This window comes from Tiliqua scincoides, chromosome 4 (assembly GCF_035046505.1).
Source record: "Tiliqua scincoides isolate rTilSci1 chromosome 4, rTilSci1.hap2, whole genome shotgun sequence".
NCBI classification, from domain to species: domain Eukaryota; kingdom Metazoa; phylum Chordata; class Lepidosauria; order Squamata; family Scincidae; genus Tiliqua; species Tiliqua scincoides.
Window position 1 is genome coordinate 26,565,832 of NC_089824.1, and position 23,415 is coordinate 26,589,246.

At 42.5% G+C, this 23,415-nt stretch overlaps 2 protein-coding genes, 1 non-coding gene and 1 pseudogene across 3 annotated transcripts in view; 3 read left to right on the forward strand and 1 right to left on the reverse strand.

The window, feature by feature from the left end:
• Positions 1-333: 333 nt before the first annotated feature.
• Positions 334-5,110, forward strand: RPL30 (ribosomal protein L30). The gene is made up of 5 exons (XM_066626257.1): positions 334-392; positions 495-545; positions 2,291-2,436; positions 4,051-4,181; positions 5,011-5,110. The coding sequence occupies exons 2-5, from the start codon at positions 525-527 to the stop codon at positions 5,058-5,060; spliced, it is 348 nt and encodes a 115-aa protein (XP_066482354.1). The 5' UTR covers positions 334-392; positions 495-524; the 3' UTR covers positions 5,061-5,110.
• On the forward strand, positions 4,633-4,765 carry LOC136650640 (small nucleolar RNA SNORA72). The gene has a single exon (XR_010794458.1). It is a non-coding gene; the product is annotated as a small nucleolar RNA SNORA72 (small nucleolar RNA).
• Positions 5,111-8,060: 2,950 nt separating the features above from the next.
• The window catches only part of MATN2 (matrilin 2), a 58,082-nt gene continuing 42,727 nt past the window's right edge, over positions 8,061-23,415 (reverse strand). The window contains exons 14-20 of the mRNA XM_066623225.1: positions 21,226-21,348; positions 17,569-17,982; positions 15,338-15,490; positions 13,456-13,503; positions 11,580-11,690; positions 10,636-10,734; positions 8,061-8,425 (exon numbers count right to left, since the gene is read on the reverse strand). Of these exons, the coding sequence (XP_066479322.1) occupies positions 8,373-8,425; positions 10,636-10,734; positions 11,580-11,690; positions 13,456-13,503; positions 15,338-15,490; positions 17,569-17,982; positions 21,226-21,348 (1,001 nt within the window). The 3' untranslated portion in view covers positions 8,061-8,372. The remainder of the gene's footprint in view (positions 8,426-10,635; positions 10,735-11,579; positions 11,691-13,455; positions 13,504-15,337; positions 15,491-17,568; positions 17,983-21,225; positions 21,349-23,415) is intronic.
• LOC136650048 (5S ribosomal RNA) lies at positions 21,448-21,564 on the forward strand (annotated as a pseudogene).

Sequence of the window (23,415 nt, forward strand, 5' to 3'; positions counted from 1 at the left end):
CAAGGCTGGGGCTCTTGGGAGGCGTGCAGCAGCATCCTTGAGGATGGCGCTGGGCTGCTCATAGGGTTGCATGATGTGGCAGCGCTGGGGCAGCCGCCACTTCCGGGAGTGCAATGCTGAAGGCGATAGCAACTCAGCCCCCCCATTGCCCTGCGCTCGAATGGGACCCGGACGTGTCGCGCGACCTTGTCACCGCTGTGCTGTACCCTCTTTGAGGTGGTGCTGCTCTGTACGCATGCTCGGTACAACTCGGGCGCGCAGAGGGAGGGGCTGGTTTCTCTTCTCGCGATGTTTCGGGTCTTCGAGGCGGCCGAGCCGCGTGGTTAGGCGCGTTGCATGCTGGGAGGTCCTTCCTTTCCTCTTTCTCCGGCCATCTTGGAGGCGCCTCTCTGGTGAGCGGGCTCCGGGGTGAGGCGAGGGGAGGGGAGCAGCGGGAGGGTCCGGAGGGGGGCGCGAGTGGCTGAGCCTTAACCTCCCTCTTGCTCGCCCGGCAGGTAACGGCAGGCCGGACGTGAGCCGCGAAGATGGTGGCCGCCAAGAAGACGGTGAGTGGAGGACCGCGGAGGGGCGGCAGGGCTCACGTGGCGGTAGAAGGCCCCGGCCTGGCGGGCGCAGGGCGCAGCAGCACTCCGTGTCTGGGGCTCCCGTGCAAGGCCTGGGCTCTGCGGTCTGGAGGGGCCGCGGCTGAGACAGGCAGGACTGCAGGAGGGATGGAGGCAGGCTGAACTTCTGTGGAACGCCCTGCCACAGGCCATGGTGATAAGTGTGGGTGGGGGATGCTCTTTTCCCTCCCACACAACACCAGGGGCAGCCACTGAAACGGAGTGTCTGTGGAACTCCTTGCCACAGGATATGGTGATAGAGTGGAGAGGGGGATGCTCTTTTCCCTTTCACACTACATCAGCACCAGGGGCAGCCACTGAAACGGAGTGTCTGTGGAACTGCTTGTCATAGGACATGCTGATAGAGTGGGTGGGGGATGCTCTTTTCCCTCCCACACTACACCAGCACCAGAGGCAGCTGAAGTGGAGTGTCTGGAACTCCTTGTCACAGGATATGCTGATAGAGTGGGTGGGGGGGTGTTCTTTTCTCTCCCACACTACACTAGCACCAGGGGGCAGCCACTGAGATGGAGTGTCTGTGGAACTCCTTGCCACAGGGTATGGTGATAGAGTGAGTAGGGGTGCTCTTTTCCCTCTCACACAGCACCATGTGGCAGCCATGAAAATGGAGTGTCTGTAGAACTCCTTGCCACAGGTTGTGATGTTGGCGTCTGGCACTAAGGAACTGGTGGACATCTGCTAAAATTGAGTGTTGGGAGAGTTAGGATAGACAGAAGAAAATATTTCTTTACCCAGCATGCCATTAGTCTGTGGAACTCCTTGCTACAGGATGTGGTGGTGGTGTGTGACCTAGATGCCTTTAAAGGGGGACCAGATTTCAAGAGGAAAAGTCCATTACAGGCTACAAGCCATGATGGATATGTACTTCCTGGCTTTAGAAGTGAGCTACCTCAGGCCAGGTGCAGGAGAGTGCAGAAGGATGCAGGTATCTTGTCTTGTATTCCCCCTGGGGGCATATGGTGGGCCACTGTGGGATACAGGGGGCTGGACTGGGTAGGCCTTTTTCTCATCCAGCAGGGCTCTTATGTTTTTATGAGAACTTAGGCCAGGCAGGGTGAAGAGTGCAAAAGATAAGGGGAGCTGAGCAGTGACTTCCCATTGGTTGTTGAAATTTGCAAGTCTTTCTTGCTGACCCTGGATCTTGTGTCCCTGGGCCAAAGCTAGGGAGCATTTGCAAGGAATCTTTTCTTTCCTTTATAAGGGAAAACAATGAAGTGGCATTGATTTATTTTGGTATACAATCCACATATGCAAGAATAGGGTTTACCAGGTATAATGTATATTGCAGTCCTGAAGGCCTGAAGTTACTGCATGGCCTCCATTTCCGATGTGTGAAAGTGGCAGAGAATCTGGATTGTGAACAGTTCTTCATAGTGCTGTGATTAAAGATGGCAAAACATGGAAATGTGGTCTGATTTATTGTGAGCTACATATCTTAGTTTGTTTTGGTAGGTATAAGAGTGCCCTTGTAAGCGCTCTGTAAGCATTGTACTTTGTAAGCAGTGTAGCAGCGTCCAGGTGGGTAGCCATGTGCCTGATATAGAGTACAACAAGATAGGTCTCTGTCACCAGCACTGTAAATTGTTTTAAGGTTGCTTTACATCTTGTGTTTGCACTTAAATGGTGAAATAAGTTTGAAGCTCTTACACTTACACATTTTCTTACAGAAAAAGTCCCTAGAGTCCATAAACTCTAGACTTCAACTGGTTATGAAAAGTGGTAAATATGTACTGGGATACAAACAGACTCTGAAAATGATCCGACAGGGCAAAGCAAAGTTGGTCATCCTAGCCAACAACTGCCCTGCTCTGAGGTAAGCGTGCACCTGCTAGAAATTGTTTTTTCTGTAAATAAACTAGGTGTATAATAGATAGTTGACTTATGTAAAAGCTCCCAAACTCTGTTGTTGAAATTAGGCTATTTATGTCTTTTCCCAACTGCTCACTTAAAATGAGTTAAAGATGACAGATCTTGAAAATAAATTCTAAGCCTATTAGAAGTGTTTTATCTTGGTTATGGTTAGTATTATTGGGATCCAGTTGCATCAGGTCTTCACATGACACACGTTTTTCTTCCCACATTTTTTTCAGTAACTTGCTTCCCAGTGTGTGTGTGTGGGGGGTGCCCTTTCATCCCCCAGTGCAGTGTAGGTGAGGAAAGGAGATAAAGATTCCCTCACCACACTTGTGTCCTTAGAGGCCTTTCCCATTGAGAAGCAGACCAGCAAGGAAACTGTAGTGTTTACATTTGAGGCAATATGCTTGCAGCTTCAGAAAGCTAGTGGAGAGGTAGTCAATTTGGTAGCAAAATTCTGGGAGACTGGAAAGTAAGAAGTAAGGCTAATTGTATTACAAGAAGCAATAATACTTTTGTACAGTGCTTTTTGAGTGTGCAAAGCATTTCACGTTTTATTTTGACGTTGTGGTTGCAACAACCTAGTACGGTCAATAAGTATTTTCCCCATACTGCAAAAGGAGAGCTGAGATGTCATGCCTTGCCTGAGGTTACCTAATGAGTTCATGGCAGAGGTGAAATTTGAACCGGAGAAGTCTTGATTAACATTGTAGTCTTTTAACCACTACAGATGTTGGTTCTGATCAAGAGTCATAACAGAAAAATGATTGGATTGTATAACATTCATTAATTTAGTGGAAGGAATATTGATAAGTTACAAATGAAGGGAAAAGAAAATATTATGTTGTGTATTTGCCCAAATGTGTTGTATTAGGTAAGATCTAAGATTATGGGTCCAATCTTATCCAGCATAGGAACACCGGCACCAAACAGCTTGCACTGCGTTCTGTGCTGAATGCAAGCAAGCTGGTGGTCTCTTGGAGTAAGGGGACATCCATCGCCTGACCCCAAATAAAGCCCCAGCCTGCTCAATGGGGCTTCTGAGAGCTGCGTCAGCTATTTAGATGGCGCAGACTTGAGAAGCCCCATGTTAGGCTTCTGAGCCCAGGAGGGACATTAGGATTTGGTGAAGGAGGCCTTCACCGGTGCTACCTGCCTCCCAGGCCTGTCTCACCCCCTTTCTGCCCTCTCCTGCTCAGAAATGCCCCCCCCCCCCGCTGCTTGGTGCTTACCTTGGTTCTGCTGGTGGTCAAATAGAGGCGTCGATGCAGTCAGCACAGACCTCCATGCCAGTGCAACAAATGTGTTTTGGGTGCAACAAACATGCTTTATAGCACATTTGTGACACCTAGTGTGAAAGATCTGGTTTTGTTTATAAGTGTCATTTAACAACTAGTTCCCTCTTCATAGATAGAATTTATCAGAGTTGCAGCCTCATAAGCTGCAGACATAAATAATTAAATCCTTCACCAAGTACTAGGAAGAAACTTGGGTTTATTACTCAAAGCCTGATTTTCAGACATGTAGTGAATGTAAGCACATGCATTATCTTTATATGTTTTTGAATTCTCAGGAAATCAGAAATTGAGTACTATGCTATGCTGGCCAAAACTGGTGTGCATCACTACAGTGGGAACAATATTGAACTGGGTACAGCTTGTGGAAAGTATTACAGAGTATGCACGCTGGCCATCATTGATCCAGGTATGTGTGCTGTATCTGAGACCTTGGATAAGCTTGAGTTGAGTTACTTCTATTAGGTCATTTAACTATCATCATCTGGAAGCGGTGATGATTATTCCATTCTGGAGCAGTTCACTACAGAATGGAGAGTTCGTGGATGTTGGCTGGCTTTGATTCAAAATTATCATTTATAAGACTTAGTTTGGATTCCTGCAGTTTATTAGAATTTACCCTATAACTTCTGGTTTGCAGTTAGCTAGTATTTTGTGGTTAAAAATGAGTACTGAGGATTGATAAGATCTTGTTGAATGTGCTCAGGTGGCAGTTTTCCTTCTGAATGCCTCAGATATTCTAGACATTCCACATTGATTTTGCAAATGTGCTTACTAAACTAAGGACAGTCTGTTCTGATGAAATTATTTCTTAACTAGAAATGTTCTGTTGTGTTCTATTGTGGCTTGAATCTTTAACACTGCGAATATTCTCGCTGTCCTGATAGTCCAGTGATCAGGGGAGGCTAGACATTCGCTATATTAACACTATGCAGTGTGTCCCCAGAGCTAGTTTGTGTCTCTAGTTCTGGTTTTTAACTGCAAGTGACATTCGGAGATAACATAGCAACATATGGCTATTTAGAGTTTATAATTGTTTTGTAATATGAATGTGTGAAAGGAACCATGTGATGCATTGCAAATTCTTTACCATAGTAGATTAAAATTGCAAGGTAAGGGTGGGGGTAGGTTACACTGAAGGTTCTGCATAGATGGCATTTTTAGGCATTTATATGTGAAGGGCATTTATATTTTTTGTTCCAACCTCTTTATTAAAATATGTTTTTTTTCCCCAACAGGTGATTCTGACATCATCAGAAGCATGCCAGAGCAAACCAGTGAGAAATAAATTGCAGAACTTATAAATTTTATGTAATAAAACTGGTTACAAATCTTTCATTGATGTGAAATTTCATAAGCTGCAGATCACTTTATCAGATACCTGACATGATGTGGAAAGCTGGAGTGCACACTTATGGGTTCAATGGAGGAAAAACAATTACACAGGCTAACAATTAAAGAAAAAGCAAGATAATCCAATACATGATCTAACTGGAGTAAAGTCTGTCAAAATATCACAGAAGCCACAGACTACAGCTTGTTGACTCCCACTAAAGCCAGTGTGGACCATGCTCACCCAAGTCATACTGGTTGTTTAATTGGTGTATATGAACCTCATTGGCTTTAGTAGGAGTCAGCTCTGATTTTTGTCTTGGATGTCTAGTAAATGCCACAATTTTCAAATCTTTGTTTTACTTGAAGTTTAGATGTGTTGGAGTAGCACATCATTTTAAGGGAGTAGCAATCATTTTGAGTTAGTTGCAAAATGCTGCAGAGTCTGAAGCTGTTAATCTGCTGAAGAAACACTATTCGATTAAGGTTGAGTGTTTTGTTTCTAGTGGTTGAGATTATGACTGTTTCTGCCTGTCTAAATGGAAAAGTAGCATTTACTCTAAACCAGCACTCTCCAACTGTGGGGCCACTGCATTACAAAAAAGCCTGCCTTCCCATGTGACACGGTGCTTACCATTCCATGCTGCAGGCTCTTTTCTTTCCATCTGATCCCACAAACTTGCATCAAGCAGCCACTTCCACTCTCCATTGCCCCAGCAGGCTTTACTCCTTAATTTCCTGATGGACACAGCTGCCCAGAAAGAGTATGTGAGGAGATAGGATGGAAAGATAAGAGGCTGTAGCATGGAATGGTAAGCTCTGTGAGGAAGACTTTTTCATAGTGCCAGATCTAGCCTTCGGAACATAGTTTGAAACCTGCTGCTCTCAACAAGATTAGTAAAATTCTTTGGAAGGGTCACTAGAATGAAAAGTAGAGAACATGGGTGAAAATTAATAATAGGAAAAATCACAGGATTTCACATTTTCACAATAATTGAGATAAGAGTGACGAAGATATTTATTCATCTTTGTCACTTATTCATCTTCGTGGTTTAGGATTGCTAGAGCTTCTGGGTGTCTTAATACTTGCAAAATCAAGGAAATTCAGAATGTTGAACACCACTGGTTTCTCTCAGTAAAAGAAGTACTCCCACTTAAGCACTAATACCAACAGTGAACCAGTTCAAATGCAAAGGTCTTGAATACTTAAAGGCACTTAAACAGTCTTCCAAAGTCACATGTCAACCTATAGATTTGTGCACAGGTACAGCAACATGTGTTAATCTACAACTGTGGTATCTATCACTAAAGGATGCATAAAAATGTATTCTCTAGTAGGTGTACAGGACCCAAGTAGTTTGAATTGTTGCAGGGTAATTGTTAAATTGTTCCTGGCAGTCTAGGAAAGTTCAGTACAAACCTTGAAGCACTGATGCTGTGTGTTTGACAGTGCGCCTTATCAGAAGATGTGTTGCTTTACCAGCTATAGCACATCTTGAAGTGTTTTACTTTAAAGCTGTGAAAAGAAGGCTTGCCATATCTAGCTCAGAACTAGTACTGAAAATGGTCCTTCAAATATCTATTCATCGAGTTAACTGAGGAAAAGAAGTCACTGGTAGCACTATTGAATGTATGCTTTTAGGTTTTCTGGTACCTTGCACTCCTGAAGTGTCTCCATTATACCTGATAAATGTAGATACAGACCTGTTTGGCAAAGCTATTAGGTTGAACATTTTTATGAACATACAACTCTCCTTTACAGGTACAAGATTGATCCTGTCAGGCCTTAAACCAGGGGTCTCCAAACTTTTTGGCCAGAGGGCCACATTAAATGTCAGGCAAGGTTTTGAGGACCAGAAAAAAAATTTAAGTATAAAATTTATATAAATAAATTAGAGATGGAACTTAGGTGTGTGAATAAATGAATGAATGGGCTCAGTCATTCAACCTCCTGGCCTTTAGAACACCCTCAAGGTGCAACCAGAGCATAGTTCCAGTCAAGTTCAGCAAAGTGGGCCAGGGGCTTTCAGGGGACAAGAGGCTGGTCGTGGGCCGGACAGAGGCTGGCTGCGGGCTGCATCAAACCCCAGGGCCGGGGTTTGGAGACCCCTGCCTTAGACAAAAGTAATTTGCATTGTACACAAGGGTTAATAATGATCCTCACTCCATTTGAAGCTAATGGTTGGGTTCAGACAGTTGCTCTGTTATTCAGACGTAATTGGCAGAGAAGCCATTGGTCTACATTAATGAACATATAAGCAGTTACTGAAAATAAGTTTCAGCCCAAAAGCCAGAATGCTTTAAGTAATAGATGTTCTGTTTTGAATCTATAATTGCAATTTGGCACCAGACATAATCCTGAGAGCTTGAGATAAAAAGGATAGTGGGAAAGGAAGTAAGTATTTGGCCTCTGTATGTCCTTGTGATATTCAAAGCATGGAGCTGTCAAGACTATTAATGGTCAATTTGTTTGGAAATTGTAATAACCTAAATGTACGTTGTGGCATAAAACCATTTTTCTGTGTAATATCCTGTTCCCTCTATTTTTAGAGAACATTTGTCAGTACTCGGACTGCTCTTTACACAGTAAGGTTATATCCTACTATTAGGAAAGACACAATTACGCAGATGCAGGGGCTGCTTTACTGTAAAACTGAAAGCGCAGTTTGTCAAGGAATTCATCATAAGCAGAACTTAAGTGACCCACGGGATCCAGTAATGTACTTTAGAGAAAATAAAAATAGATTCTCATGATTTTGAGGGATACAGCTAAGACTGGAATTACAGTTTACATCATGAATGTATTTCCTTCTTCTTGACATATCTGCTCATTAATATGAATGCAAGTGGGAGGGTCAGTTCTTAACCCTTCCTGCTTTTGTCAGTTTTTCCTTGCTAGTATCCTCACCAGGGCATGTTTCCACTCTGGAGACACTGGCAGAGGAAGGAATAGGTAAGCACTTATTTCTGTCACCTCTCTGTGCCCTGCATTAACAGTGCAGATTGAACACAGATTGAACCTGCAAGGCCATTAGCAGCAGCAGTAATAAACTTTGTTCAGAGCACTGGTTTATTATATTACATAGCTTGTCAATTGAAAAGAAAATAGTACAATTATATAAAAACATTTGATCTTACCATTTTATCTGCAGTCACACACAAATGCAATACAATGTGGTAATTTCTTAAATATTAGCACCACCAAGTTCTCCCCTCCGATACATTCTCTACAGAGGTATAAATAGATATTTCTGCTGAGAACACTTCCTCAGTACCTTAATCTATTTTCCAGGGCTTCCATTCTTTTTGACATTTCTTCTAGTAGTCATAAGTTAAGGGAAAAATACGTTTAATATGCAATAAGGCAAATCACTGTACTTGTAGTAATGTTTACATCAAGGATTATAATGTTGGAATCCAGCTGGTTGCATGCAATAAGGGCATCCTTGTCCCTACTTGCATCAGATGTTGCATGCACGTAGTTAATGACTATGAGTATTGCTCTGCAGAAGCAAAAATGTATCCCCATCAATATCAAGAGTGTGTGCATGTGTGTGAAAGCATGCTTCTGTCCGGTCTGTAGCCTTTCATACTTATCAAAACATAACCAAGAACCATCCCTTCAGGAGGTAATCATGTCTTCTATTTGTGTAGTGCTAATCAAGTCCTACCTAGCTGCTGTGTGTATGTGTGTTTTGAAGAGCAGATTCTTCTGTAAGAACATTGATTAAAATCTGAAAGGGATGAGACAAAATGCAAAGCCATAATTCATAAGGGAGACTGCCATATTACAGTACTCCATACTTCACAACTTTTCCATTCATTCTCTTTTGATGTTTATGGAGACTTATAAAATACAGAACCTGTTTTAGGTGCACAGTGCCATATGAGACTGCAGATTTAGCTACTGGGCATCCTGCACAGGACAATTAAAGCAAGTTGGCCCTACTATGCTCTATCCAGGGGCCTCCAAACTGAACCAGGGTGCCTGATCATGTCTGGGTGTGGCAGTGCCAGAGCCTTACCGTTCCGCTCTGCAGCTTAACTTTTCATGCCCAAACGTTGCCAAGCCTTGTGGCAGGTAGCCACTTCACTGGGAAATCAGTGCTTTCTTGGGCGATTTCCCAGGGAAGCAGCTGCCCTGCGAGAGGCTCAGAACATTCGAGCATAAAAAGTGGAAGCTGTAGGGTGGAATGGTAGGGCTTCGGCATGGCCGTGCCCAGTTGCAATCACTGGCTGCAGCATGGGCCGTGGTTTGGAGACTGCTGCTCTATACACATTGCAAATCCAAAACTGCGACATTGGACCCACCTTCAAGAGATAAAGGGGTGAGACAGAAGGATGAATGAGTTGCAACAGCTTTTCCCCACCCAGTGGCTGCCAATCATCATGCACTGCAGTTGTGTTGATTCTTCTCATAGGAGAGGAGGGGGGTCAGTAGTATTGCAACTACATGTCCTCAATGTAGAGAGAAAAAACGGAAGGCAAGACAGAAGGAGTGCCATAGCAGGGGAGTAAGTAGATGGGTGGGAGACTAAGGAAGGCCAACAGAGGGAGAGGAAGGGTGGCTTGACTAAAGCAAAATCTCCAGCAGGTCAAATCTCAAAGCAAAATGATGGAGACCTGTAGCAACCCACCTGAGGTTGGGTTGTGAACAACTTCTGGGGCCTGATCCATCTGTTGAAGACCTACATCAGTTATAATCCTATTGAAATACCTAACTCATCTGTGGAATGTATGTTGTGCCAGAGCAGCTGAATTCAAGGGCAAAGATACAGGTCTGCAAAAACCCTTAGATTAGTACAGTACATAAGTGACGCATCTTTAGTTGTCCCTGCTGGATGACATATTCCCATGATGGCAGCATTGGCTTCCTTACCTGATGTTTCCTTACCTGATGTTATATCTGGTCCTAAATGTTTACTTGCCACTGCTACTGCCAATTAGATCTGGCTTGCAAAACTTGAATTTCCCATGATATGCTAACTTGTCATACTGCAAGATTGCAGTTAGAGGGAGCTTGTGCTTCACATTTATCATCACTGATATTCTTTGTTTAACACAACAATACAACTTGCACTGGTCTAGAGGTCAGTAATGGGGAGAGGCACATCACATATCATGTCCAATCACTGCTGCTTACCCTTCAGGCCTCAGTGGTTCAAACACAGTTCAACAGGCTAAGGGATCATTAGAGGAAAAGTCTATGTTGTTGGAAAGCTGAGCAGCAGTGACTGGAGCAGTTCTGGGGAACCACATATTTTGTAGAAATAGCTCTCCTGGCTCACATCTCAAAGGATGTGTGGGAACATCCTAGTGAGTTGCTAGCTGTGGATGAGATTGCAGCCAAATGAAACAACTTCACTGTCCCATCAAGTAGCTTCAATACAAAGAACTATAAATGTTAATATAGAAGTTATTACTAGTCTGGCTTTATCTCAGTTCCCTTATTAGATTTTCTTCTTAATGAAAGAACGTATAAATGTCTGAAACAGGAATATGTGTGTGTATATATATACATAAAAGGATATGTTGCCGTGTTAGTTTTTTAACTTCAGCATTTGCAAAGTTCTGGAATGTCATAAGGTTTTCACATTTGCACGGGTCTTTCTTATCTTCTGAAGGATTTCCTGAAAAGTGGGTGAGAAGTGTTCAGAAAGAAAACACACTCCAACAACAATGCTGCTAAATCAAATATACAGTATTTCCAACATATAAAATGCAACTACTGTACTATAATCAGTAAGAAAGTTTGGAGAGCACGAATAGGGCTGAGAAGAGGCATCGGAGAGTTTTTGCTGATCAATTTGTGCGTGCATATGTGTTCACATGTATGAAAAATAGTGTAGATTTATTCACCTGACTAGAAGTTTAAAGCTATTGTGCTGATACAGAAAGAATCTATGTGCAGATCATCCTAGATCAGACTCTATAAAGATTATAGGGGATGAGAGGATTAAATAAGAAGCTGCCTTATACTGAGTCAGGCCACTAGTCGCATCTAGCTCAGCATTGTTGACACAGACTGGCAGCCTGATTTCAGGGTTTCAGACAGGAAGTTTTCTCTGTCCTATCTGGAGATGCCAAGGCTTGAACATGGATCCTCCTCCAGGCATCACTGAACTATGACCTTTCCCTGGGGGTGGGGAAGTGATGTACATCCAGCACCTGTGGGTGCAATAAACCTGATCCAGGCAACCCCAGGATTAGCTTATTTAATTTAACATTGGAAACACTGGCAGAAACACATGCTCAATGTGCTTTTTGATTCAGACTGATCTAGAGGGGTTTTCTTCGCATTCCACTTCAGTACTGGCTGTAATGAGTTAACAATACATAGGGCAAGAATTGGAGGCAACCAAAGACTAGTCCTTATCACTGTGTGATAACACAGGACGGCACTAAACCAATACAGATCACCAAATCATTACATCTCTGATAAATATCATTTACACAGAATGGAAAACTGATTCACCTGAAGCTGCTGTTGATCGCAACTGCTTTTCTTCAAAAAGATACTTGTGGTGAACTGCAAAATTGGAACAGGCAAGAACATCTGTGATTGCTAGGGTAGCTGCCTCAGGTTCTACAGAGAACCACACAGAAAAGAAAACTAAGGTTAAAATAATTAGAAACCCAGCCATATTGTACATTATAGGTAGAGGTGTTTATAACCACATAAAAACACAAAAACACTGCATTTGGTGTTTAAGATATTTTCCAGAAACAGATTACTTTTCCAATTAGAAATAATACCATGGTTGCATCTGCTGCCCTATATCATCTGTATCATCTACCTAGTACATTTTTAAAGCATTTAAAATTAATAAAAATGAGGACGTGGAATGAGAACTTGGAATAAAAAACACATAACATCACTTTCTGCCTTTTTCATTTTTTCAATTCACAAAATCTGTAAAAAAATAAAACCATTTTCATACACCTCTAGATATAGGAAAGGTGGGCAAAGCAAGGTCCAGGGGCCAGATCCAGATGTAAAAGCCTCTAACACAGCCCTCCAACTGATGAACACTTCTGGTAAGCAATCTGGCTCTTAGACTCTTCTCCCAGATGTGATCAGTCATACCGCTTGTGCTGGTGCTGCTTGCCCAAATGCACCAGCCCCATTCCTAGAAGCAGCACTGGTGTGCAGGGGGACCAAGCCATGAGGTGAACTGCTTTGAGTGACTGGTTGGAGGGGACACAAAGTGATAAGTGGTGCCCTGCATCTGTTTGCTGTCCCCCACTCTCGCCCAGTTGCTGACAGCAAGTAGGAAAATAATTGTGGCTGTGGCAGCCCACTTCTTCCTCCACTGCCAAGTGATCATAGCAGTGGAAATGCATGAAGCAGCAGCATAGCAATTCTATTTTGGTTGCTCACTTTCACAAGTTATCAGAACAGTCACTTGGTACCATCTTCATTCCTTCTTGCCTGAAGGCCAAGTGGGCAAGAAGGAGCCAGAGACCCTTCATATCCTATACCTACTGTTTTTGCCTCCTCCTCCTTGCTTGCTTGGTTGCTTAGGGAAGCAGCTGGGTGGCTAATGGGGAGAGAGGTAGGATGGAGCCCCTCCCTGCCACATCTTGAGGTTCATCACCTTCTTTACATCCTGCTTACTTGACCTGGCCCTGTTGAAACAAATAAGATGAGAGGATAACACGAAGAGCACTCTTAGTATGCTCTGCCTATCATGTTTGCTTCAACAGGGCCACCAGGGACAAGCAGGTGGTAGTAGACCTTGAGGTAAGAAGTAAGTGGTGTGGGAGGATTCTGCCCTGCCCACCTTTCTTTGCTCACCTGGCTGCCTCCTTAAGCAACTGGGCAGGCAAGGAAGAGGACACCGAAACAGAGGCATGGACACACAATGTGCACATAAGCTTCCTTTTTTTTTTAAAGGTTCACCGTGGCAAGGGTGGGGATCTCCTTGGGCTGCTCCTGTCAATGTGCACAGAAGAAGGGAACAGGAGCATGTGAACTGACCATTCTGGAACTGAGCATGAGCAAGCCTTAGTCTTGTCTGGGAAAAGTGCAACCCTAGAAGAATTGGCTACAAACAAAGGAGGGGAGAGTGCAAGAAAGGAAAACTTGCATTTTTCTTCCCAGAACTCCCATTCAAAAAAGAGTGTTGTAAAAGAAAGGAAAAATGGGCAATGAATCTTGTGAGTTGGGTTTTAAAACTTGTGGGATTTGCCCTCTGACATTTATAGTCACATGTGGATAGAAAATCATAGGTAGCATTACAGTGAACATGGTCCAGTATTCCTTTGTCTGGAAAGGAGGACAAACTACAGAACACAATTAGGGAAGAACCAGCCAAAGTGAAAATACGCATAGACTGAAAATCCCAAACCTTCCGAATGAAATGCTTCTGCAGGTAAATTCTGATGGCCCTTCAGACCTGGAAGAAATATTGTCAGACATGAATAATGATAGTTTGAGAGTAGTATAGATCGCACAAATCAGTATCATTCACCACCACAAGAAGATACAAGCAAGATTGACATGGCAAGTGTAGGCTGTTAAAAACTACAAAAGGAAGATGCTCATTGCCTCTCTGCACCAAAAAAATGACCCTATGTAACTTGTTGGCTCAATCTTCTCACAGTGTAGCAACTGGTTGGTAGAGTAGCCGTGCAGACTTCTGTGCCTTGCCTTGTCTTGGACTGCTACCTTTTGGAACCTATCTGTATGATCTTGACTATATATCTGCCTCTTATTCACTGCTCTAGATCTTGATTTCTGACTGTCTTCATGACCTTGACCTGACTACATACTTGTCTCTAGCTCTTCTATCTAACTGCTTGCCAGTGTGACCCCTGGACTGATTAGCAGCAAGGGAAGCTGCTGCATTTCTCTACACACTGTCTCTATGACAGGGAAGACACTGTGAGAGAGAATATGATGGACAAAGGAAGAACAAGACTCCCCTTCCTTTCCCTTGCCTCTTCCACCAATATTTCCAGAGAGCCAGGATGGTATAGTAGCTCTGGAGTTGAACTTAGACCTTTGTAAGATCTAGGTTCAAATCCCCACTCAGCCATGAAGCTTCCTGGGTGATCTTGGGCCAGTCACTATCTCTCAGACTCACCTACCTCACAGGGTTGTTGTAAAGAGAAAAGGAGGGGAGGAACCCTGTACACCACCCTCAGCTCCTTGGAGGAAGGGTGGTATAAAAATGTGAAAAATAAATACTTCTCTAAGTGGAGCAATAAAAGGAAAATGAAATCCCCTCCTTCAGTCATAATGTTTCATAGCTCTCCATTAACAAAATATAAAATTATGTATCCTTTGTAGGGAAATGCATCAGCAAAGCAAACCCTTGTATTCTCAAAACAGAAATAATCACTAAGTACCAGCTTATCTGTAACTAACTTCTGATTACACATGGAATATTTTCATACATGGCTCTGAGTAGCATGATCGAGGACTTCTTGGGCTTTTTGGGCCATATATGAATGTGGTCAATGACTGCAGGAGGAACTTTCGAGAGAAACTGAATGTACATCCCAGTCAATGCAGGGTTTGCTTACATGCTAGGCCCTAATCTAATAGTATAGTGAAGAAGTCTACTCTGGCTGTCAGGAATCCAATTTAGAAAGCTCTTGCCAGACCCACCGACCAAAGAACTGAACTGCAGGATTGGTGTTGTTCAAGTTCAGGGCATGTCTCGAAGTGCTCATCTTCTGAACATCATTCTGCATGAAAATAAGTCCTTACAGTGATTTTCTATTTCCTGCCATGCAGCTGTGCCAACTTACTTCTGCAGTATTCCAACAGACTCTTTCAAATGTGACTAATGCTGGCCATCAAGTCATCTTAATAGAAAACCATAAATTACTGAATTTCCACCCAGCGTTCCTGAAGAAATGGGCGACAATGTTTTTCAGCAGTACTGCTGATCTTACTGCAGTATATAGGAAGGGGAGGGTGTTACCAGTTCTCCTGGGTTTCTGAACTGTACATTTCATACATGACTTGTTAAAACTGGCAGAAGTAGTACAAATGATTGTATATGTTCCTGGCCTTAGAATAAAGTTATATATTCCCCAAGTGATAAATAGCTGAAATATTACTCCTCCCAGAGGTTCATTGCTCATCATGTTTTACACATAATTTCTGTGATTCTGCAGATGTTCAGGTCTCATGGTCAGTTTGCTCCTAAGCAGTTTCAAATTATGTCTGTGCTAAATGTTCAGTTTTCTTGAATGTCAGATAAATGTGATGCTTGATACCTTCACAGATTCTTTTTTGGAGTTTTTCACTAATTCCTTCCATGGCACTAAAATTCTCAGCATAGAAAAGATGTTTGTCTGGAGGGTCAGAAGCAATTTCTCGCAGTTCTTCTTCAATTGCCTTTCCTATCCCAATAGCATATATGGTGATTCCTAAGAAAGATACGGTTCATTGTTATTACCAGACCAGTAAAATGTTAAGGCAGAGCATGTTTAATTATGATGTGACACCTTATAGAAACAAAACATAATTTTGCCGGTGGGGAGGAGAATCAAGACATTTTAATAGGTTTTACCTTAGTATTCTTTTTATATTTCATTTCATTGATTTAAGGTCTACTGTCAACCAGGAGGTTTTAGGGACAATATAAATAAATAATAATTTATATTGATTTTCAACAAAGTAACACATAATACACCCAAAATTATCAAAGCAATTAACTGAAGGAATAAGAAAATGGTTCCTGACCCAAAGAAGCTGGCAATCTTTATTTTTACACACACACACACACACACACACACACACACACACACACAATTTTTTTTGTCCGTATAGTTTGAAGCTGCAATCCCATGCATACTTCCCTAGGAAGCAAGTCCCACTGAATTTAATAGGTCTTGCTTCTGAGTAGACATACATAGGATTGTACTGTACTGTAATTTTAATAAGGATTCCACAGTTAGTGAAAAAAGAAAGATTCACAATCAGTCAAAGGAACTATTGTTACTGAAAAAGTCTTTCTCCAGACAGCTGCTAATGTCAATTTTTTTAAAATTTCAGTGAAAATTCGGGAGAAGGGTGTGTGCTTTCAACAATAACATACATCCCTATTTCCTTCTGCCATATTGCTTCTGTTCCAACAAAACATCACAACACAACCCTTTTCCATTTTGAATCCTTGTATTATGATTCCCTAAACAGCCTTATATAAGAGAAAAATTATACCCCTCATTCTAAAACCCTTTTTAAAATTTTCATGAATGAATTACCTATGCTGCAGTCTGTTACTGAAACAGGAAAATTTCAACAACAACATATTCAGGGCTGAAATTCATGCTCAGCACGAACTCTGCTCAGGGTTTCACTGAGCAGTGGTCACAAGTCTCATTCTAGCATAATCTTTGACATAGCTAAAGACACAGAAAATAACAGTATGTGCCATGTTTGACTTATGACTTCAGTGTAAGCTTTTCAACCTGGATAGCCCCAGAAGTTAACTCACCACAGCTCAGTTTCTTGCAATGTACAAAAGAACCCTACTAGCTCTGGGCATCCCAGTCCCAGTCCCAGTACAGTTGCCACCATCACGCAGGCACTCCAGTGTACAAAAAGGTCCACATGTGGCTCTATCATTTCAGAGCTTAAGAAGTACAGGCCTGCACCTGTACTTGCAAATCCAAATTAAAAAATGCAAGTGGTATTGCAATGTGTTCTAAATTGGCACCTCAAATTCAGCATAAGCAGTGGAAGCAGCAATTATTCTCAACAGGACACTCTCATACAGGACACTCCCTTATGTTCAACTGCAGTTTCTTAATTATTTGGGCCACAATCCAGCCAGCTCCTTTGTGCCAGAGCTTGTGTGTGTCCAGTTCTCTCAAAACAGCAGCCACATGAGCTGAATTAAAACTGTTGTAACAAAAGGATGCAGCATCCTGTGAAAGCAGAACTGGGGGCAAGTGCTGAAAGCACTTCAGGATCGCAGCCTCTGCACCAACTCTGGTGGGTTCCAGAAACCACACTGACACCTGACTAATGATCACAGAGGATTTACAATGCAGTAGGTAAGAAGAGAAACTTTGTTGTGGGTGGAGCACAATGCAGGATCCAAAAATAGGTAGTAAAGTCTCCAAATAGAACTCTGTGGCTGCCAGTCCAGCAGTTGGCCTCACATTTGCAGCAGCAGACCAGGCTCTTCTAGGTCTTCCCCACTACAACTTGTGCAGCAGCAGACCCTGGGTGACCTTTGCCCCTTCTCTTCCCAAGGAACTTCCACTCCAATTCATTACAGGGCCTTCACCAGCCCTTCACTCTCTGCCTTCCTCTCTGCCTTTCAGATCCCCCCTTTCTACAACCTCTCTGCCCTCCTCCACCCACCTTCTGTTGGGAAGTGCGTCTGAGAAGTGTATGCATTTAGACCCCATTCCTCCTCCCTACAAGCAGCTCGCAGGGCAGGCTTCTTTTCTGCAGCTCCATAAAACTGATGGTTCCAAGTAAACTTGCATCTTACCACTTTGCTTTGCTTTAGAAGCCCATTCAGAAACATCGTCTTGAGCCCTTCCATCTGTAAATACAATGGACAGTCTGGGCACCTTTGCTGAGAAGCGTCTGGCTCCCTCCACTTCAGTGAAGCTCCTCTCAGTCATCTGCTTCAAGGCAAGGCCGGTCATGGAGCCTTTCCCCATATATTTCATTTGGGATACTGCTCTCTTCATGTCTTTGGCTGTGCTGAATTGCTTCAGTGTAAATTCTGTGCGGACCTGAGTGGAATATTGCAGCAAACCAACACGGGCAGCTTTGGGAGAGATTGTAAGAGAGTCCAAAATCCCAATGACAAATTCCTTGACAATTTCAAAGTTATTTTCTCCAAGGCTTTTTGAACCATCTATCACGAACACCAGATCAATTGGACCTTCAGTGCACCCTGTTAAATTTTGTTTAAAAAATGAGAAATTGAAGTATGAATTGAAGTATGAATCTTACCTGAACAGAAAATCACTTCATGAAAATTCAGTAAAAAAAACAGAACATTCTGTCACTGGATAAAATAATCTTGTGCAGTGTAAGAGTGAATAGGGCTTCTTATTGTAACCACACCGGGGAGGGTAACATTAGGAAGCGGAGAGAAAGAATGGAAATCTTTCCATTCTTGACTGGGCTTTACAACTGGGTTTAAAACTTTATTGCTTCCAGCTTCGGGCAGAGACCTGTTTTAACGCCTGAGTTGGAACCTTCAATTTATATAAAAAGTGCACAGTGTTGGTAAAATGACGTGAGGACACCGTTCATTTAAAGATCAAACTAAACATGCTCCTAATAATGGCAATATGGCCTGATGGTGCGTTAGTTTTATTTATAAATAGAATTTGGGGGGGGGGGGAGGAGAGGCAGCAAAACGTGGCAACACCCCAGTGGAGGTGTAGAATGAGTACTCTGCCCTTGGCATAGTTTTATTCCCAGTAGCACCCTTCCCCTTTGTTTGAGATGGGGGAGGGGTTGAAAAGAATGGGAAAACCACAGTGGGGTGCAAGAGAAATTTACTACTTTGCCCCTACTGTAGTTGGATCCTGATCATGTCCCTGCTGGACATGCTACTTTTAGTTGGGGGGGAAACCCACTGAAAGCCAATGGAAATTCCCCCTAAGAATAGCATATGGGGAGGGATGCAACTGGGAATAAAACTATGTCAAAGGCAAAGTACTCAATTCCTCTTACTCTTCCACTGGGGCTTCGCAATGCTTTGCTTCCCACTGTGCTATTTATAAACTAACCCTCCACTGGGCCAAGTTGTGCAGTTCAGCATATATCTCATTTGACCCCAAGAGGTTTGTGTGTAAAAATTTTGACCTTTGAACTCAGAGATCTGATAAATGGGAGGTTTTCTGGCAGAAACAACATTTGTAGTTTCTTTTTGTAATACTACTTACAATTAGTTCATCTATGGTTGACTGCATTTACTAGGCTTTATAGTAGATGCAGTAAAATGTAGGCTTTACTACAACGACAGGTGCTACTATAATGAATTTTTTACAACCAGAAGTATTAGTTCAAAATTCTCAGTCTGAACCTTGTACATTTTTTCTCGCACAAAGAGATGGATGGAAAAGGAAAACCCAGAACCAGTGGCTTAAGTGGGCCTCACATTACGTGGCGCTTAATGCAAAAAAGGGCTGTTCTTCCATGATAAAGATGGAGTAACCCAGTGATTCCCAAACTCTTTTGACTAGTGGCTCCCTTAACTTAGACCATTGGTTGTGGCTCCCCATTAGGGCTAAAATCTTATACATCATATAGGGTGGTGGTTTTTTTTTTACAAGGATTCTGTGGCTCCCCTGGTTGGTGTCCATGGCTTCCTGAGGATCCATGGCTCACAGTTTGAGAACTACTGGGGTAACGTCTGCTGCATGGCAGAATTCCATAGATGCATGGAAAAGAGTTTTGGATTGCAGATGGTCTCTTAAATAATGGCTTTTAAAATCAAACTGTTAAAATTATACTACAAAGAGACATTCCTAATAAGCATGCACAGAGTGTCCAGGTTTTGTCCCAAACAATCTATGCTGGAACTATAGGAATGACATATATTATGTACACTTAGGAATAACTGAGTGCAGACACTCATTTTTTTTAATCTAAAAAGCAGCTCCGGAAGAGGTGGTTTCAGTAATGTAGCAGTAGGCCCTTAATTCATTTCTCATCTACTTATTTGATCTATGCTAGGTGAAAAGTCGGGGGGGGGGGGAATGGTGGACTCTGAAGTGATGAAACAGTGGGTAGGAAAGGCTCAAGTATCTTCTATATGTTTCTCTGTTCAAAATATTCCCCAGGTCCCTTTTCTTACAATAAAATGGTGCTGGGCTTCTGTGATGTACACTTCTGCATACTGTGTACTTACTGCCAAAGAAAAGAGCCCCCTTTCCCCATTAGCAGAGGTGTATTTGGACAACAATATACAGTATTTGGAAAGAAATCGGTGACGTGAACAACTAGTCACAGTGACGTGACTAGTACCATTCTCCTTGATGTGCTAGTTCTCTACATGCATTGAGGCATTTTACATGGGACAGCACTCAAAATGGCAATCCCTCATCTGCAGGCTGACGTGTTATCTAGGAAGACACCACCATATTCTGGTGAATGTATTGCTTGGCTATAAAACATTCTCTGGTACCAGTTTTAATTGCATCACCTATGAATTATGGTTTCAAGTGGAGAAACAATGGCATTATCACTATGGCACGGTTGCCAATGGCATGGTTTTTGTCTTGCATTTTATTGCTTTAATGGCTTTTTATTGTTATTGTATTTTTAAATTTGTGCATTTATGTTGCCATTGACTCGTATTATTTATTATGAATTTTGTTAGACATGGAAAGGTGGGATATAAATCTTTTTAAATAAATTTATTATGGGCATTATAAGATGGATTAGGGATGGGCACAGTAGAAACAGAGGTTATGCATCACATGTATTGGTAATGATAAAGTAAGTTAAAACAGTAAACACTGCATGTACTGATAATTTATCCAATATGTTGCAGTGAAGGCAGTCACATTTTATTCTCTGCCACATTTTATCTTATTTACTAGACATAAAAATGGCACCCTAGGGTGTTGAGCAAACAACTTTTGAATCAGCCCTAGGAGGCGCTGAGCTATTAATGTTGCTCTTCAAGAACATACAGGATGACACAAAGTTCTGTCCTGGGATGCTGTAAATCTAATATTTGATTTATCACCTGGAAAAATTCCATTTTCTAGTAAAGAGATAAATCAAATGAGGCTTTGCAGTATTCCAGTTAGTTCCCCCATCCACCAAAGGAGGCACCACGTTGAGTACGGGAGACACATTTGTGCATCAGTAAGGGAATTTGTGTTTGTGAAAAAGGAAGGTTTTGGGAGTTGAAGGCAGAGAAAAACTGAAGCATGCAGAGCTTTCTGAGGGTAGGAGTTGAAACAGCCTCATTCCTTAGAAAGAAGTTTATTGGTTTGAAAGGGCAAGTGTTGTTCCTGACACTGCTGGCTCCCAGCATACTCCATATATTCTAAATACATTTTCCATGGCTTCAAATTTTATAGCACTTTTGCATGCTACCTCCATTCCTTTTAAAAACCAAAGCACATCTGCTGAAGAAAGGAAAATGCAGGATAAAGATCAGGAGGCTTACCTCTGCACGTCTTCCCATTCTCTTCCAGTATAAACCCCTCATGGCATCGACAGATGTACGAATTGTTATTATTCATGCAAACATGTTCGCAGCCATGCTCAATAGACCTGCAAAGGTCTTTACCTGAAAATAGATGGAAAACCTTCAGTAGACTCTATCAGTTTTTCATAAGTACAAAAGCTACAAAGTACTCTGTTGAGGTTAACATCTTTTAACCTTAATAGCTAGAGCTGTTACCCTGCACATGCCCAATCTCGTCTGATCTCGGAAGCTAAGCAGGGTCAGGCCTGGTTAGTACTTGGATGGGAGACCGCCTGGGAACACCGGGTTCTGTAGGCTTATACCATAGTCTTTCGAGACTGAAGTTTGCCAACCAGTGGATGAAGGAAGGCAGCATACCACTTTGGCTCCGTCTATGCACTAGAGATCCAGACTATCCAACTTCCCAACAAGCCAGTAAAACTCCACTTTAAGAAACCGATGCCCCAGATTAGCAGTCTTCAAACAAGAGTTGGCTGCGTTCCGAGAAAGGCTTTCCCAGTACAAATGGAACACTCCATTCTGCTGGAGAGCCGTCCATCCTTACCATGCCACCAATCTCCAACAAACTGCCTACAGGCCAGCCATGTCTGCCTGGAAATCCAGACACAAAGCCTGCTGGGCGACTGACCCCAGAAGTGGCTAACTGACATGCAGTTTGGGGGAGACTGGCGGCATGTTGGGAGGCTCCCCAGCAGAATGGAATGCTCTGTTCACCTGTGGGGGTTACAAATTCAGCCATGCACTGGATCTGGCCAGCGGGACAGGGTACGGAGTGCCTTGCTCTAGATGACTTTTTCCAGGCACTACCTGGAACATTTATTTTATTTTATTTAATGAATTTGTAATCCGTCTTTCTCTCCAAAGGGCACCCAAGGCGGCTACATTGGAACACTGGAGCAATAAGTTATATTACACTCATCTGCTACATTTGTTGTTCTTATACATTTATAGTAAAAACAAATAAATTTCTTGGGGTCTTTGTGATTCCTGATAAACCAGTAGATATTCAAATGAAACTGACTGAACTGACTCTTCAGAAGCACTCAGGCAAAATTGTATGAACCTGACTGTAGGAATCACAAGAGATACACATTTACAGTGCAGTCCGAAGTCTGTCTACTCAGAAGTAAGTCCTATTATGTTCAAAGTGTTATGTACACTAACATAACATAACAAAACATAACATAACACATAACAAAGTGTTATGTACACTAACACTTGTGTGTATTGAACTGCAGTCCTACTCTACAAACATGCATTTGGTTTATAACAGCTTATCACCGTTTTCTACAGAGAATGCTTGGAATTGTCATCTAGTGATGGTATAGTCAGTGGAAGGCATATATGAAGAAAATGACACTCTCAAGGAGTCAATGAACTTTCACCATTTTCATGGAGCCCCAAATCTCCAGCAGCAATGTTATTTTGTTTTCTTACCCTCCTCCCTTTCCTTTACACACTCAGAGCAGTGTCCAGTGCTGTTTATCTCTTCTCACATATTTTAGATAATGGAAAGGCTAGGCCCAGATGAGAAAGCTGTTTTTGTAGCAAAAACTAGCTGCTTCAAGGAATAGTAGGGGACAGAAGGAGGTTTTAGTATGAGAAACAAGCTCTTGGGTCTTCCTAGAATCTGTTTTGCACACAATTATAACACCCCCACAAGAAAGCCAATGCCCCTTGGATTTCACTGGTGGATTAGGAACTATACAGGCAAGCCCCGGAGCCTGCGCCACTGAAATCCGTCTGCACTAAAACCATTCTTTTACTAAAAGCACTTATGTATATTTGCTTTTACTTACATCCTCTTCTGTATATCAATACAACTTTTTTCTTCAAACATACTTTTTTGTCTGGCTGTCTGGTTAACATTTGAACCTGAGTGAGAAAGAATCTGCATGGAGCAGCCTTTGATGTTAAAGAGGCTGGAGAACTTGATACCCTAGACCACTGATGCTCAAAGCTCGCCACAGGAACAAAAAAAGGGCCATTCCCTCTTAAAGGGAGTGATCAAGGAATGGGTGCCCTAGTGATGCCGCAGCTATCATGACATTGCAGGCACCCAGAGGCTTGTCTTCCTCCCTGGGGGAGTTAGTAAGCCTTGAAGATGGTCTGGGAGGGCCCTCAGCCTCCTCTGCTGATCTCCTCCAA

Coding starts and splice junctions, on each gene's coding strand:
- RPL30 (XM_066626257.1), top strand. CDS start 525: ATGGTGGCCGCCAAGAAGACG. Junction 2,437..4,050: donor AACAACTGCCCTGCTCTGAG/GTAAGCGTGCAC, acceptor TTGAATTCTCAG/GAAATCAGAAATTGAGTACT. Junction 4,182..5,010: donor GCTGGCCATCATTGATCCAG/GTATGTGTGCTG, acceptor TTTCCCCAACAG/GTGATTCTGACATCATCAGA.